The sequence below is a fragment of the Salvelinus namaycush genome, chromosome 4 (genome assembly GCF_016432855.1).
Source record: "Salvelinus namaycush isolate Seneca chromosome 4, SaNama_1.0, whole genome shotgun sequence".
In the NCBI taxonomy this organism is placed as follows: domain Eukaryota; kingdom Metazoa; phylum Chordata; class Actinopteri; order Salmoniformes; family Salmonidae; genus Salvelinus; species Salvelinus namaycush.
The window spans coordinates 17,296,606-17,310,693 of NC_052310.1; the positions used below are offsets into that span (position 1 = coordinate 17,296,606).

The 14,088-nt window shown below is 50.1% G+C and overlaps 1 protein-coding gene across 1 annotated transcript in view; it reads left to right on the top strand.

Annotated features, from left to right (window-relative positions):
• The window catches only part of LOC120045391 (SH3 and multiple ankyrin repeat domains protein 1-like), a 32,697-nt gene extending 21,424 nt beyond the window's left edge, over positions 1–11,273 (top strand). The window contains exons 15-27 of the mRNA XM_038990265.1: positions 4,317–4,399; positions 4,645–4,769; positions 5,020–5,158; positions 5,312–5,392; positions 5,995–6,021; positions 6,119–6,175; positions 6,357–6,469; positions 6,741–6,849; positions 6,943–9,551; positions 9,747–10,234; positions 10,325–10,452; positions 10,684–10,968; positions 11,038–11,273. Of these exons, the coding sequence (XP_038846193.1) occupies positions 4,317–4,399; positions 4,645–4,769; positions 5,020–5,158; positions 5,312–5,392; positions 5,995–6,021; positions 6,119–6,175; positions 6,357–6,469; positions 6,741–6,849; positions 6,943–9,551; positions 9,747–10,234; positions 10,325–10,452; positions 10,684–10,968; positions 11,038–11,273 (4,480 nt within the window). The remainder of the gene's footprint in view (positions 1–4,316; positions 4,400–4,644; positions 4,770–5,019; positions 5,159–5,311; positions 5,393–5,994; positions 6,022–6,118; positions 6,176–6,356; positions 6,470–6,740; positions 6,850–6,942; positions 9,552–9,746; positions 10,235–10,324; positions 10,453–10,683; positions 10,969–11,037) is intronic.
• The last annotated feature ends 2,815 nt before the right edge of the window (positions 11,274–14,088 follow it).

The window sequence follows — 14,088 nt, forward strand, 5'->3', positions numbered from 1 at the left end:
ACGTGTGAGCGTGCGGCACAACGTCCTGATGATGAGTCATGGGGATTTGGAGGTGATGAGCGTTCGTTCGGTCCATCGACAAGTGTGAGGAGGGACTCCATGCCCCCGGCGCTTTTGGGTTTACAGTGTGTAGCTGACATTAGCCGTGCGCTACGAAGCTCTCATTATCAGTCACAAAGTCAATCAGCTTAATAAAGGTTCACTGGTATTTGGCAATGTGAACAATGGCCAGTGACTCAGACGGTGAATGACGTCTGTGTGAAGAGGGAGACGGAGAGTGCATGTAGGATGTGTGTAGTACAGTGGTAGTGATTATGTGGCCTATTGTAATACAGTGGCATTTTGAGCCGGATCCAGCTGTATATGTATGGCCGTTGCTACCCACTGCATTTTCTGTGCTTGGGATAATGTCAATGAGAATTTTGAGTGGGTTTGGTTTGAATGTGAATGTTGTGAGTGCTGTTCTGTTCATGGGGTAGTGTGTATTTTGGCCGATGAGGAAATCTCTCTGGAGCGGAAATCAGCTGTTTGTGAATCTGCCAGAAGCAAGTCAGTGGACGTTCAAATAAACACACCATCCCTGCTTCCTGTTACCCCATCTCCCCTCACATTATATCCACCCCCCACTTCCCCCAACCGCAAAATCACCTCTTTTCTCTCTCTTTCATGCTAAACCACCACTCTCAAATCCACCGTTCACTCCCTCCACTCTCTTGCGCTGTCTCTCCCTGTCGCGGAGAACCATCTCTGTCGCTCTCCCTTTCACTCTCCCTCCCTCTTTCCCACCCTCTCTCTCTCTCCCCCTCTTTCGCTCTGTCTCAAGCAGGCAGGGTGTAGACATGCTAGGCCAGCGCTCACTCGCTCTCTCTCTCTCTCTCCTCTCGCTCTTCCCATCTCTCTCTCCTCCTCTCCTCCACTCTCGCGGGTCTCTCTGGCTGTGCTCTCGCTGGAAGACCGGGAGGCGGAGGGAGAGGAGGGGGTGGAGGAGAGAAGAGAGGGGGGGGGGGGGGGGGGGGGTGGCAATGGGGGGATGCAGAGAGAGAGATCTGTCTCGCTCTCTCTCCCTCTCTTCTTCGTGGCCGTCACTGGGCCCCAGAAACAGAAGCGTGTGGTTCATTTACAGGTAGAGGCTGTTTCCTCATTCATTGCCTGGCTATGGATGTGAGGAGAGGACAATGGAGAGAGGGGAGAGGTAGATGCAACAGAAAGGCTGTGGATTTGAAAGGCAGATTAATGAGCTATGTATTGCGTTTGTGCATGTGTGTTTGTGTATATATGTGCGTGTGTGTGTGTGTTGAATCATCTTTTTCCTGTGTGTGCGAACGTTTGTGTGTGATGGAAGTGGCTATTGAATGTACTGTAGGCTCTGACTGCAGCGTGTGTATCTCTGTCTCTCCTCTCATGTATTTCTGAATGTAATCTGAGAGCATTTTGTAAATGCATTTCTAGTAATGTCAGCCGGTGTGTGTTTCGTTCATTTTGTATCACCATTTCAAATGATTTATTTCTCTCATTCATGGTATCATTGATTCCTGTTAGATAGGTGGATTTTTATAGCTACAGTATATATTGCCATATCTCATGAATTGTGTGTGACATTCATTCTGTGTTTCATAAATGTGCATCTGTGTTGGTACCACTGACATATAGGATGAAAGTCTTGTATAGAAAGGGACAGAGGACACAGTGGTTTGTTCGTGGTTTCCTTCATTTGACTGTGTAAACTGGTGTGAGCGTAGTCACAGTGTGGTTGAGGGTCGTCTTGGGACTAGTTCATCTGTGTCTCTGTCCCTGGGTTGTGGCTGCATGTATGTGTCATTGTCTCATGGTTTCATTGTATGTATGGAAATGTCAGTGGAGGCTGATGAGGGGAGGACGGCTCATAATAATGGCTGGAATGGAGTGAATGGAATGGCTTGAAACACCTGAAAACCATGTGTTTGCTGTTTTTGATACAGTTCCACTAATTTCGCTCCAGCCGTTACCATGAGCCCGTCCTCCCCAATTAAGGTGCCACCGACCTCCTGTGGTAAAGGTAGAAGATGAGTGTGTATGACTAACATGCTGCTTCGTCTGTATAATTGTGGAGGCTACAGAGGATGAGTCAGGAGGGAGGGTACATGATAACACTTTAGGCTACTGTAATACTGTAGACTCCTGTAATAATGTAGGCTACTGTAATACTGTAGGCTACTGTAATAATGTAGGCTACTGTAATACTGTAGACTCCTGTAATAATGTAGGCTACTGTAATAATGTAGGCTACTGTAATACTGTAGGCTACTGTAATAATGTAGGCTACTGTAATACTGTAGACTACTGTAATAATGTAGGCTACTGTAATACTGTAGACTCCTGTAATAATGTAGGCTACTGGAATACTGTAGACTCCTGTAATACTGTAGACTCCTGTAATAATGTAGACTCCTGTAATAATGTAGACTACTGTAATAATGTAGGCTACAGGAATACTGTAGGCTACTGTAATACTGTAGACTCCTGTAATAATGTAGGCTACTGTAATAATGTAGCCTACTGTAATACTGTAGGCTACTGGAATACTGTAGACTCCTGTAATAATGTAGACTACTGTAATAATGTAGGCTACAGGAATACTGTAGGCTACTGTAATACTGTAGACTCCTGTAATAATGTAGGCTACTGTAATAATGTAGGCTACTGTAATACTGTAGGCTACTGTAATATGTGAGTGTCATACTGTGAGCACTGAGTGTCACACTGGCCAATGGGGAATTCATGTTACATAAAAACACTCATGCACATTTAAGGTCCTTTCCTGAACAGTAGGGACAGAGCGAACAGGAGCGAGAGGGTTAAATGGTGGACTATTTCAAAGATCCACAGCATCATAGCTACACCTCTATTGCCTCGGGGATAGAACGATACCGTTCTCAGACAGTAGTGGATTGCAACCAGACGTTTGAACACACTGCTGCATGTAGAGTTGATCCTTTGAGAGGGAACGCGCGAAGGAGTCAGGGTGAGAGAAAAGGAACGAGGCGTGAACAGCAGATGGATGGAAGGCGGCTTTTTTTTTTTGCGTTGGCGAAACACTAACGTTGACAGTATGACAGAGCACAAGCGACGGATGAAAAGGGACGGTGCAAACTGTAGACCTCTTGCACGAGAAGTTAAAAGTTGAATCTTCAGCTTTGCAATGGCTTCCGGGCACTGCCTGCTCACACCAAGTTCAGCAACTCCCAATAAAGCAAAGACTCTCGTCCCCAGTCATGTGGTACCTGGGTGGATTTGCACAGTCAGCAGTCGGTCGGCAGGGCCGCCGTCAGTTTGAGTTTATTCGAGCAGCTAATGCAGAAAAAAGCAGAACCCGGAATTAGCTGCTGGGATTTCAAACCAATGGATTCAACCACAGGTCATACAGCGACCAAAGAGCCAGACATCCTAATGGAGCTACAAAACAGCATGAATTGAGGCCGGCTGCGTAGAATTGAGACCTTAAATGAACGGAGATGGAGACCCTGTTGTTGTATATGGCTGTGGAGCCGGAGTCTACAGTATGAGCTGAGCTCGGAAAACAGTGCGAATTGAGACCCGGCCGGGCTGTCTGGGATGGAGACCTCAAATGAATTGGAGACACTGTTGTTATAGTACCGTACATTATATGGGTACTGTGGAGTGTGAGGCTACAGTATACATTGAGCTTTCTACATGAGGCAAAACTGCTGTAATGCATCCGTAAATCTGACAATGAATAGGAGTTCCAGACATGGTAATGGAGCAATGAAACAGCAAGGACAACTCTGGCTGCCGCTCTATACCACTACTCCTACCATCTCATAACAAGACGGCCATGTCAATCATCAATTGAGGGGGGAAAAACATCCTTGTGTGGCGATGAGTGGTAGCCAAGATAGCTAGTGCAGTGAACGCTTGATGAAAGCTAGTGCAGCATTACAGGTGCATTTACAAGTTGTAATTACTAACAGTGAAGAGTCTAGGCAGCCTTTTTCATGTACATTCCCACGTGCTTCCTGGTGGTAGTCAGCATTATGCTGGATTATGTAGAGGTCTCTCCAGTGCACTCATCCTTGCCCGTCATGACATCAACTCTACCCTGGATGTCGGGTGTCTTTGTACGGTGGTGGTCTTGGTATGACATGCCTCAACCCCCCCCCCCCCATCTTTTGGTGCAGTGTGATTTCATAATGCGATGCAGTATAGCTGTCTCCCAGATTCAGAAATGCTTTATTTGCATGACAATTAGACTTTCTGCTGCTAAAGAAGTCATGTAGCTTACGCTCTCTCACCCCCCCCCCCCCCCTATTATCTCTCAGTGACTACATCATTAAGGAGAAGACAGTGCTCCTGCAGAAGAAAGACAATGAGGGCTTTGGCTTTGTGCTTCGGGGAGCCAAAGGTGAGTGCGAGCCTCTCCCCCCCCCCGAAATACCCCTGGATGTCTACAATCTCCGGCTTCCGCAGTCCTCTACTCTTCTGTTATTTCACTTTCACTCCTTGCACTTCCTCTCTCACCCAATTCTTCCGTCGCATCTCTCGGCCTCCCTTCTCCCCCTACTTTGACACTATATTATTACTTCTCTCAAATCTCCCTCATCCTCTTGTTCTTGACATCCTCTTGTTCTTGACTTGTTCTCTCCGCAGCCCAGACTCCTATAGAGGAGTTCACTCCGACCCCAGCATTCCCCGCGCTGCAGTACCTGGAGTCTGTGGATGAGGGGGGTGTGGCCTGGAGGGCTGGTTTAAGGATGGGGGACTTCCTTATTGAGGTATGGATCCCTGGAAAAGCTTGTCACCCTGACAGTTTATGCAGGCCTGGTAATCAACGTGGGTCCAACTTTTGTAATCACTATCAAATTGTACATTTGTTAATTTGTTAAGAGTTTGAACTTGTATCGTGTTGAGTGCAGTGTGACCGTTTAGTGTTGTTGACAGCCAGTGTTATCTCTCTGTGTGTGTGTGTGTGTGTGTGTGTGTGTGTGTGTGTGTGTGTGTGTGTGTGTGTGTGTGCGTGCGTAGGTTAATGGTCAGAATGTAGTGAAGGTGGGCCACAGGCAGGTAGTCAACATGATCAGACAAGGTGGCAACGCTCTGATGGTCAAGGTTGTCATGGTGACCCGCAACCCAGAGATGGAGGAGACCAACCTCAGGAAGAAAGGTATACGTTTGAGTTTGTTCTGTGTAATGTATACAATTCATGTTTATAACTTAGTAATAGTAATGCTTGTCCGCAATACCGTAACAGCTACTGTGTGTATGTTTATAATACAGCAGTAAGCAGTAAGTTTGTTTGGTCCTTGTCCCTTGGCAGTCCCCCAGCAGGCTAAGAGGCTGACTCCTCCTGCCATTGCCCTGCGCTCTAAATCAATGACATCAGAGCTGGAAGACATGGGTAAGACAATAGAAGAAGAAGGGGCTGGGAAGCATAAAAAGCAGGGAGAAAAAGGAGAAGAAAAGGATTGTTCACATTAGAATTCTGACCCATAGAAAACGACGTTAATTGAAAAAGTCCATTAAATATTAAGTGAGTTGATGCAGGGAAGCTTGGATGTTTCGGGGTATAGGTAAGATTTCATGTTTTAATTACCAATGGCTTAATGAGGATGACTGTGGGGATACATGTTCTCTTTCAAGTGAATGTATAAACACTAGGTAAGATGTAGATACAGTGAAGTCATTCACGTTGTGGAAGTTCTACATTATGCACATAACCTCTGCTCAATGTCTTCTTTTTCTGCTCAATTAAATGGACGACTAACAGTGGAGAAAGGTGGGAAAAGGTTGAGTTGTATGACGTCATTGTCATGGTCGTTGTCTTCCTCCTCACCATCATTATCACCATCACGTCATCAGAGTCATCATCAGTGTTAATGTACAAAATGTACTGTATTCATTCATGTTATTTTGTGGTACTACAGAGATGCCTATAATAGCAGTCTCAGTATACTGTTATAGCATAATATGATAACCTTCTTTTCTCTAATTATGCTGCAGCTGCCTCTCCATGGAAAAATAAAGCAGGTGAATATCTCTCTTATCATTACCTTAATCAGCCCTTAAGCCTCCATTCAAAATCAGTCTGCTCGGTTCCTAAGAATATATCACCTCTGTTTTTCAGAGTACGAGTCCTCCCAGGTGCCTGATAAGAAGAGGACAGTCTATCAAATGGCACTGAGTAAGATCTGACCCCTGTCCTCCCCGTTTGTGTTTCCAAAAGGGCCATCTTTGAACTGGGTGACAATAATGTGCCGCCGCTTTCTATCGTCTTACGCTTTTGATCTCTCTCTTCCCTCTCTTCTATATTTTATTTCTCTCCCTCTCCTCGCTCTGTCGCTCTATCACCCTCCGTCTTTCAGATAAACTGGATGAGATCCTGGCGGCGGCTCAGCACACAATCACATCAGACGGACAGGGACAGCGGGGTCACGGAGGGAAGAGAGACCGAACCAAGAGCATCGCCCCCAATGAGGTAGTGCATCATTCTTGACATTACCTTACCATGACTGTACCTGCAGGTCCTACTGGCCCTGGGGATCCTACCCTCAATTCAGTGCTTGTGTCTGTAACGATGGATGTGAAAGAAGCCTCACAGAACAGGATATGAACTTATTGCTTCTTCCATATTGCACTATATATCCCTTTTACTGCCAATGCACTTTTAATGTGGCATCACTTCCTCCCGTTCTCGGGCATCTCTCCCTGTGCATCTTTCTCCATTGTGTGTCTTGCGACACCTAAAGCCAAGTCATGACCAGTTGGTTGGTGTGATGCCGCCTGGGTTTGGTTACAACCAGGGTCAATACCCCCCCGGCCAGCCTCATGGAGTAATGCTGCGACAGAAATCTATTGGTAAGTCTTACAGATATTATTGCTATGACTGTCAAAAAGCTTAACTGTTTTCCAACCAGATAGTCTGTTTATCTCTGTGTGTCCCTGTTTCAGGTGTGATGGAGGAGGAGAGGCAGTACCTCCACAACCCGGCCATGAAACTGGCCCGTAGTCTGTCAGAGGACATCCCCCCTCCCCCCAACACGTCCGCCCCGGAACCCCCCTTATCTGCTGACCCCCATACTGTTTGGAGGGGGGAGCAGTCTGCCCCCCAGCCCCCATCCTCCCAGGCCCAGGCCCAGGCCCTCCTCACCCAGCAGCAGGCAGTCCACGCCACCCAGGCAGGCTGGGACAGGGGAGGCCCTGTCAATCAACAGCACGGCATGGCCCCGACCCTCCGGAGAGGAGGAGGACAATACACAGGGGAGCCCCCAGAGGGGACGAAGAGAGGAGGGGGCAAAATGGGGGCGTTGAGGAGGGGCTACAGTAGTGCTACTCCACCCACGAGCGCCGCTCCCAAAACTCAACAGCAACCCCAGCAGCAGCAGCCCCAGCAGCAGCAGCCCCAGCAGCAAGTGGCGACCCGGGAGAGGGGCGGAGAGGCAGGCAGGGGTGGGGGAGGCAGGAAGGGAGGGAGGGGCCCTCTAGTAAAGCAAACCACAGTGGAAGGTGGGCTCAGCAGGCACCACCGAGGGGGGCAAGGCCAGGTGGGTAAGCGCTCAGGGGCCAAAGAGAAGAGCTCCATCCCCATCCCCACCATCATCGTCAAGGCCCCCTCCACCAGCAGCGGCAGTGGCCGCAGCAGCCAGGGCAGCAGCGTAGATGCCGAGCATCCGCCTCCCGACATAGACGACCCTACCTCCCCATCCGCCTCCGCCGACACCCCCACCACTCCCGGCCTGCCTTCCCCTGTGTCCCCCTTACCACCCCAGCCCCGTGTCTCTTCCGCCATGCCCCCTTCAACTGTCGCCCCCCAGCTGCCCCCTAACCTGGAGAATCTGGACTTCACCAACCAGTTCAGGGGGGCCTTCGTCGGGGCAGCGCGCCAGGACCGGGAACGTTTCCGTGACATGAGGAGGAAGAGTGCTTCCTTCTTCCTCTCCTCCGAAGAGGACATCCAAGGGGAGGCGGGGGGAGGTGGAGGGGTATGGACTCAGCCCCTACAGGGGATGGGGATGGATGTCCCCACCCCCCGCCTCCGCCCCTCCAAGTCCATCGACGAGGGCATGTTCTCTGGGGACAATTACGTCCACTACGCCAGCAGCATGCCCCCTGCCTTCGGGCTGCCTGAGTACCACTCCCCTGTGATGGGCCAGGACGGCCAGCCCAAGTCCGCTCCCTCCAACTACGGCCCAGGCTCTCCAGCCACCACCTTCATCCACCCTCTGACTGGGAAGGTCCTTGACCCCTCGTCCCCCCTGGGCCTGGCGCTGGCTGCACGGGAAAGGGCCCTCAAGGACGACCGGAGGACCCGGCGGGAGGAGCGGCACTTTGGCCGGCAGATGTCCAGCGTGGGGGCATTTCCTACCTCTCTCCCATCCCCCACGCCGTCCCTGTTCCCCGCCACTACCTCCCCCGCCTCCCTGAGCCGCCCGCTGTCACCCAGGATATTACGCTTGGGAGGTGAAGGGGGAGGGGAGAGAGTGGAGAGGGACCAGGCGGCCGGAGCCAGAGAGGGCCTCAGAGTTCGCTTTTCAGAGGATAGAACCAACCAGTACCAGACCCAGTATTATCAACAGAGTCCTAGAGACAGGGAGCCACCTGGCCCGCCCATGCAGCCGCCCGGCCCGCCGCCTCAGCCTGCACACCGCAGACCCTCGTTCCTACAGATGGAAAGCAGTGCAAACTCTAGCTACATCCCCCAATACCGCCTACCCGCAGCCCCACCCCACCCACATGAAGATGGGGGAGAGGGAGGAGGAGGAGTGGGACTGGGGCTCATGGTGCTTCCACCGCCCACCCCCTCCATAGACATAGATGATGAGTTTGTCTTTGTTGATCCCCTACCCCCTCCCTTGCAGTTCGCCAACGGCCAAGGCCAGAGAGAACTGCAGAGGGGATACTCTCAACAGCATCAACACTCAGCTCAACACGCCCCTCTCGCCTTGCCACCTCCGCCACCCCCCCTCCCCTCCCCTAAAGTACCTCCACCAGGAGGCTTCGCCTCCAACGCCCCCCTCCCTTCCCCCCAGACTGGGGATTCTGCTGCCTCCAGCCTCACGTCCTACGACAGCGAGGTGGCCAACCTCACCCAGTCAGCTCTGTCTCCCTCCCTCACCTCGCCCCAAATATTCCCCCGTTCCTCCACCGCCACAGTCGCCTCCGTTTTACCCGCCGCCTCACTCCACAGACCCCAGCCCATGTCCCATGCACACCCGTTCTCCAGTGACTCCAGCGTACCGGTTAACCCCGCTAATATGGGGGCCCCTGTTTCGCCGATGACCTTAGCGCAGGACCGAGGCGCGGCCACCCTCACTACGACTGTGACCTACGCCACCACGATGACCGTGACCGCCGCCGCCACCAGTACCACCGCCTCTGCGCCGTCTTCAGACTACAATGTAGCTGGGACCGCCCCCAGAACTGCCGCCAGTGCTGCTGGCAAGGCAGGCGACCACCAACCCTCCAGGATGAAGACTGGAGACTGGCAGACAGAGACGGTGGTGGACTCTGGGATTGAGGAGCTGGACAGTAGCAGCGACCACCATCTGGAAACACTGGGAGTGAGCAGACTGAAGGGAGAGAGAGGAGGAGGAGGAGGAGGAGGAGGAGGAGGAGGAGGAGGAGGAGGAGGAGGAGGAGCGGAAGGGGAGAGAGTGGTCGGCGAGCACCCAGATCCTTACTTGACTTACTCAGGTGGGCAAACGTTTGAAGCGCACCATGCCAAACACACGGCCAACCCCCCTGTGTATCCAAAGACGATGCAGTACAAAGAGGGGGGCATCAAGGACACAAGGGAAGCGTTGCGTCGACAGGCAAGCACCAATCCGCCCTGCCAGAGCGTCCCACCACACCCCCAGAGACAGGCCAACCCAGAGGAGGAGGCCAGGAGAGGAGAGGGAGGAGCAGCGGACGAGAGGAAACAACGCAGACAGAGTCGACCCAAGATGGAGGACAGCTTCGGTTCCACCTTGGCTGCCTGTCTTGAGCGGCCCAACACCCTGGAACCAAGACCCTTGTCCTGGAGCGAGGGGGTCGACCCGGGGCAGGGCCTGGAGCGAGGCGGGGGTGGGATGTCTGTGGAGGGGCGCAGGCTGCACTCACCCTTATCGGGAGTAAAGGCCAGCATCATCAACGAGCTGAGCTCCAAGCTGCAACAGATGAGCAATAAGAGCACGGAGGACTGGAGTCAGTCTGAGATGCGAGGTCCGAGTCCCATTAATCCGAGGTCGCCCACAATGCAAAGGTGAGGCTGTTGTTGTTTAAGGGTTTCACTCAGTGACTCCACGGCACTGCACCTACTGAGTACAGTAATCCATTTTTTCTTCTCTTTCAGATATTCAGGGGATTTCTCTGCCTCGTTTCAGAGCCCCCCCACAGGCCACTCCACTTCCCCCTTACCCACCTCCTCCCCACAGCATCGCCCGTCAATCTTCACCCCCAATCTCACTGCCACCCCCTCCGGCTCGCCATCCCACCAGCCCCCACTCCAGCCTAACTGGATCCACTCCCCCTCTCCCCAGATGCCCACCTCCCCCTCTCACTCCTCCCACCCTCCTCTCTCCCCCACTTACTCCCCCTCTCAATCCCACCCTCCTCTCTCCCCCACGTACTCACCCTATCCCACATCCCCCAAACATCGCACTAAGTACCGTGGAGCCAAGATTTTTGACTTCCAGTGTACCCCTGGTCCAGAGCTGAGGTCGTCTATGTCCCGCCGGCGCGCCCCCAGCCCCCTCATCTACTCCACAAACCGCCCCAACCCCGCCCCTCCCAGACCCTCCTCCCTCCCCATCCTCCCCAGCACCCCTGTCTACAACACCCCCTTTGAGTTCCCCGTTCCCCTAACTCCCTCATCCCCAGGTCACACCATAGGAGACCCCTACAACCCTTCCACCTCTCCTCTCTTTCCCACATCCCCACAACCTCCCAGCGCCCTCCTGGTCTCCCGCTCCCTCTCCCCCACCCAGTTCCTCTCCGGCGCATCCTCACCCTCCATGCACCTGCCCCCCTCTCCATCCTGCCTCAACTACCCCCACCTCACCCCTCCTCCCCCTGCCAAGCCCTTCGCCATCAAGCCCCTGTCCTACTGGACCAAGTGGGACGTGGCCGACTGGCTTTCCTACCTGAACCTGGGGGAGCACAGGGAACGTTTCATGGATAACGAGATCGACGGCTCCCACTTGCCTTCCCTCACCAAGGACGACTTCCTGGACCTGGGGGTGACGCGCGTCGGCCACCGCATGAACATCGAGAGAGCGCTGAAGAAACTGACTGACAGGTGAGGGAAGAACGGCAGAGTCAATGCACATACAGAGGCAACATGTCAGCCAGGGGGCAAGTGGAAATAAAGAGGGAGAAAAAAGCACCGGATGGAGAAGGAAAGACAAGTGCCTCTTTCCTTCCCTGCGAGCCAGATGAGTCCATCCCCCTTCCCTTTTTAGTCATGAAGCATTTATCCTTAGAGTTAATTTGCTAAGTTATTCCATCTCTCTCTCTCTCTCTCTCTCTCTCTCTCTCTCTCTCTCTCTCTCTCTCTCTCTCTCTCTCTCTCTCTCTCTCTCTCTCTCTCTCTCTCTCTCTCTCTCTCTCTCTCTCTCTCTCTCGCTACATGTATTTCTCTCTATTATTTAATTGACTACCTTCACTACTTTTCATTTTCTATTTATTCTTATTTCTTGATTTACCCCCCTCCCTCTTTCCTCAGGCTGTTCTCTCCCATGCATGACCCTAGCCCCTCCCCTGAGCCACAGGCAGAGAGTGAAAGATGAGGTGACTCAGGGCTCAGAGAATGACAGAGAAACACACGGACCGAGTTGAGTTCTGTAGAAGACCGTTGGACACAGAGTGTGAGCTGGACAAATGGCGTAAAGGATCACGACGGAAAAGGCTTAAATCACACCAGGAGAGATTTGTTATGAGTGGAGGACAATTGTCTATTTACACCCACTGTACAACTACTGATAAATAGGCTTTTAATTAACACATGGACACACACAGACAGACACACACACACACACGCACACACACAGACACACAGACATTTGACTGGTGATTCTCACACTCCATCTGCTGCCTGGCGGTTACAGTACTGGGAGAAATGCTAACAAGAATCTTGAGATTGTAATGCTGCTACCCATACAGAGATGGTAAGCCCATGGATATACTAAAGATGGTGGTTGGGTACCTCTAATACACAATACAGGCCATATTCTTATCCTGACATTCATGCGCAAACTCTGACGCGCATTAGAGCATGGGATTGGAAGCTATTGTTGGAATGTCTAAAATTCCGAATATGGTCCTAAAATGGAAAAGTACATGACATTTTAAGTTAAAGTAAACAGTAAAAAAAAAAAAAAATTGTGGACTTTTTATACTGAGGTCAGTTTATGCCCTAATTCCCTAGTGATTTCCCAACAAGCTTTCTACGTATTTTACTAACTCTGAGTAACAATATAGCTTACATGTAAAAATGGATTCACAGATCCAAATCATTAATTTGTTTCGTACCAAGTGCTGATTGCAATCATTCATTTCAAACGTGTCAGAATATTATTGATATTTAATCATCCAGATTTGTGTGTAACGACAAACACTCTAAAAATATTCAAAACATATAGTCGTAATATGTCATTTTTACTATGATAGTTATTATCTTTAGAAAGGCCGTCCGGAGTATGTCGGAGAGGGGCAGAGGAGATTCAAATGTTGGTTTGTTTTTCCCTGAGACATGACTGTATTGGAGTCCACAGCCATGACTCGGGGTTTGCTATGAACTCATGTCATTTTACACTACAAAAGCTGTTTGTCATTCATTCATGATGATGATGTTTACGACTATACCAGGGATGTGAGCGTCTTTTATCCCATGTCGACTTTCTCACACACACACACAGGTGCAGCGATCAAAAAAAAGGGCTTTTACTGTCAGTCTATACGGTATGTCTGGTTCCCTAGGACTTCTCCCTCTGTGAGTGTGTGTCTGTTTGTGTCGATCTGTTTGTCAGCCTGCCTGGTTACCCATGATCCTTTCCCCACCCTCTGTCCCTCTCTCATATGCCTTCTCCACAACTCAACGCCAGTTTTCTAACGGTTCCGAAAATGTAGAGATGTATATTTTGCACCAGTTGACAATCCTAACGTTGCCCTATTTCATAAACTCCTCTCCAATATCTCAAGAGAAACCTTTTTCAGATCCACATATTTCAGAAAAACACATTCAAACACACACAGAGAAACACACACAGGCACTTTTAGGTTCCTTTTTGCTATTGCCTTCAGTGAAATGCACTGAAAGGTGAGGAATACACTCAAACTCTGTACACATCCTTTATAGGCCTATATAATATAGTGATAATGACGAGTATGATAACGACGACAATAATAACATAAATTATAGTATAATTTTAAAACAATTATTATATTAATCATTAGGTATATGTAAAAAAGAAATAACACTACAGAATCTCTGTCTTCCAAATAGTGTGAGAAATGATTTGAAGCTACTTGTTTTGTTTTCTCTTTATTTATTGTTTCCGGTAAATGCTTTCTATACTGCTGGACTTGTTCTACCATTACCTACTTCATGCTCCCAGTGAAACTCCTACACATCGACACACACCCTTTACTTCTTTAGGGTTGTTGCCTTTCAACAACCTTCTGACGGAAATTACTGAGCGGTAGTGTAGGAAGCATTGCGTTCTATGATTTAAAGAGTATTTTAGGACTAGTAATATAAACATATGACGACTATTTACAGTATGAGCAAATGTATGCAGCGATAAGAGGTATTTATGAAGTTATGTTCAAAATGAAATACAGAAATATACTGATATGATAGAGTTATAACTAAGGTGTTGAAATAAATGCTGAATAAACTATTGAACTCTATTGATATTTTTTCCCCTCTCTGAATCCAAGGTTTCTAGGTTCATATAAAGATCCAATCTAGACTGTCCTGTTATGATTGACTCATTTAGCAGCGTCTCCTTCTCCCAGTCAACCAGGGGCCTTACGCCATATTGTTCTCATGTTCAGGATTAATTCAGATCTGGCGGAATGAGGAAAAGCGGCCACATTAAGTACTTGGATTCATCT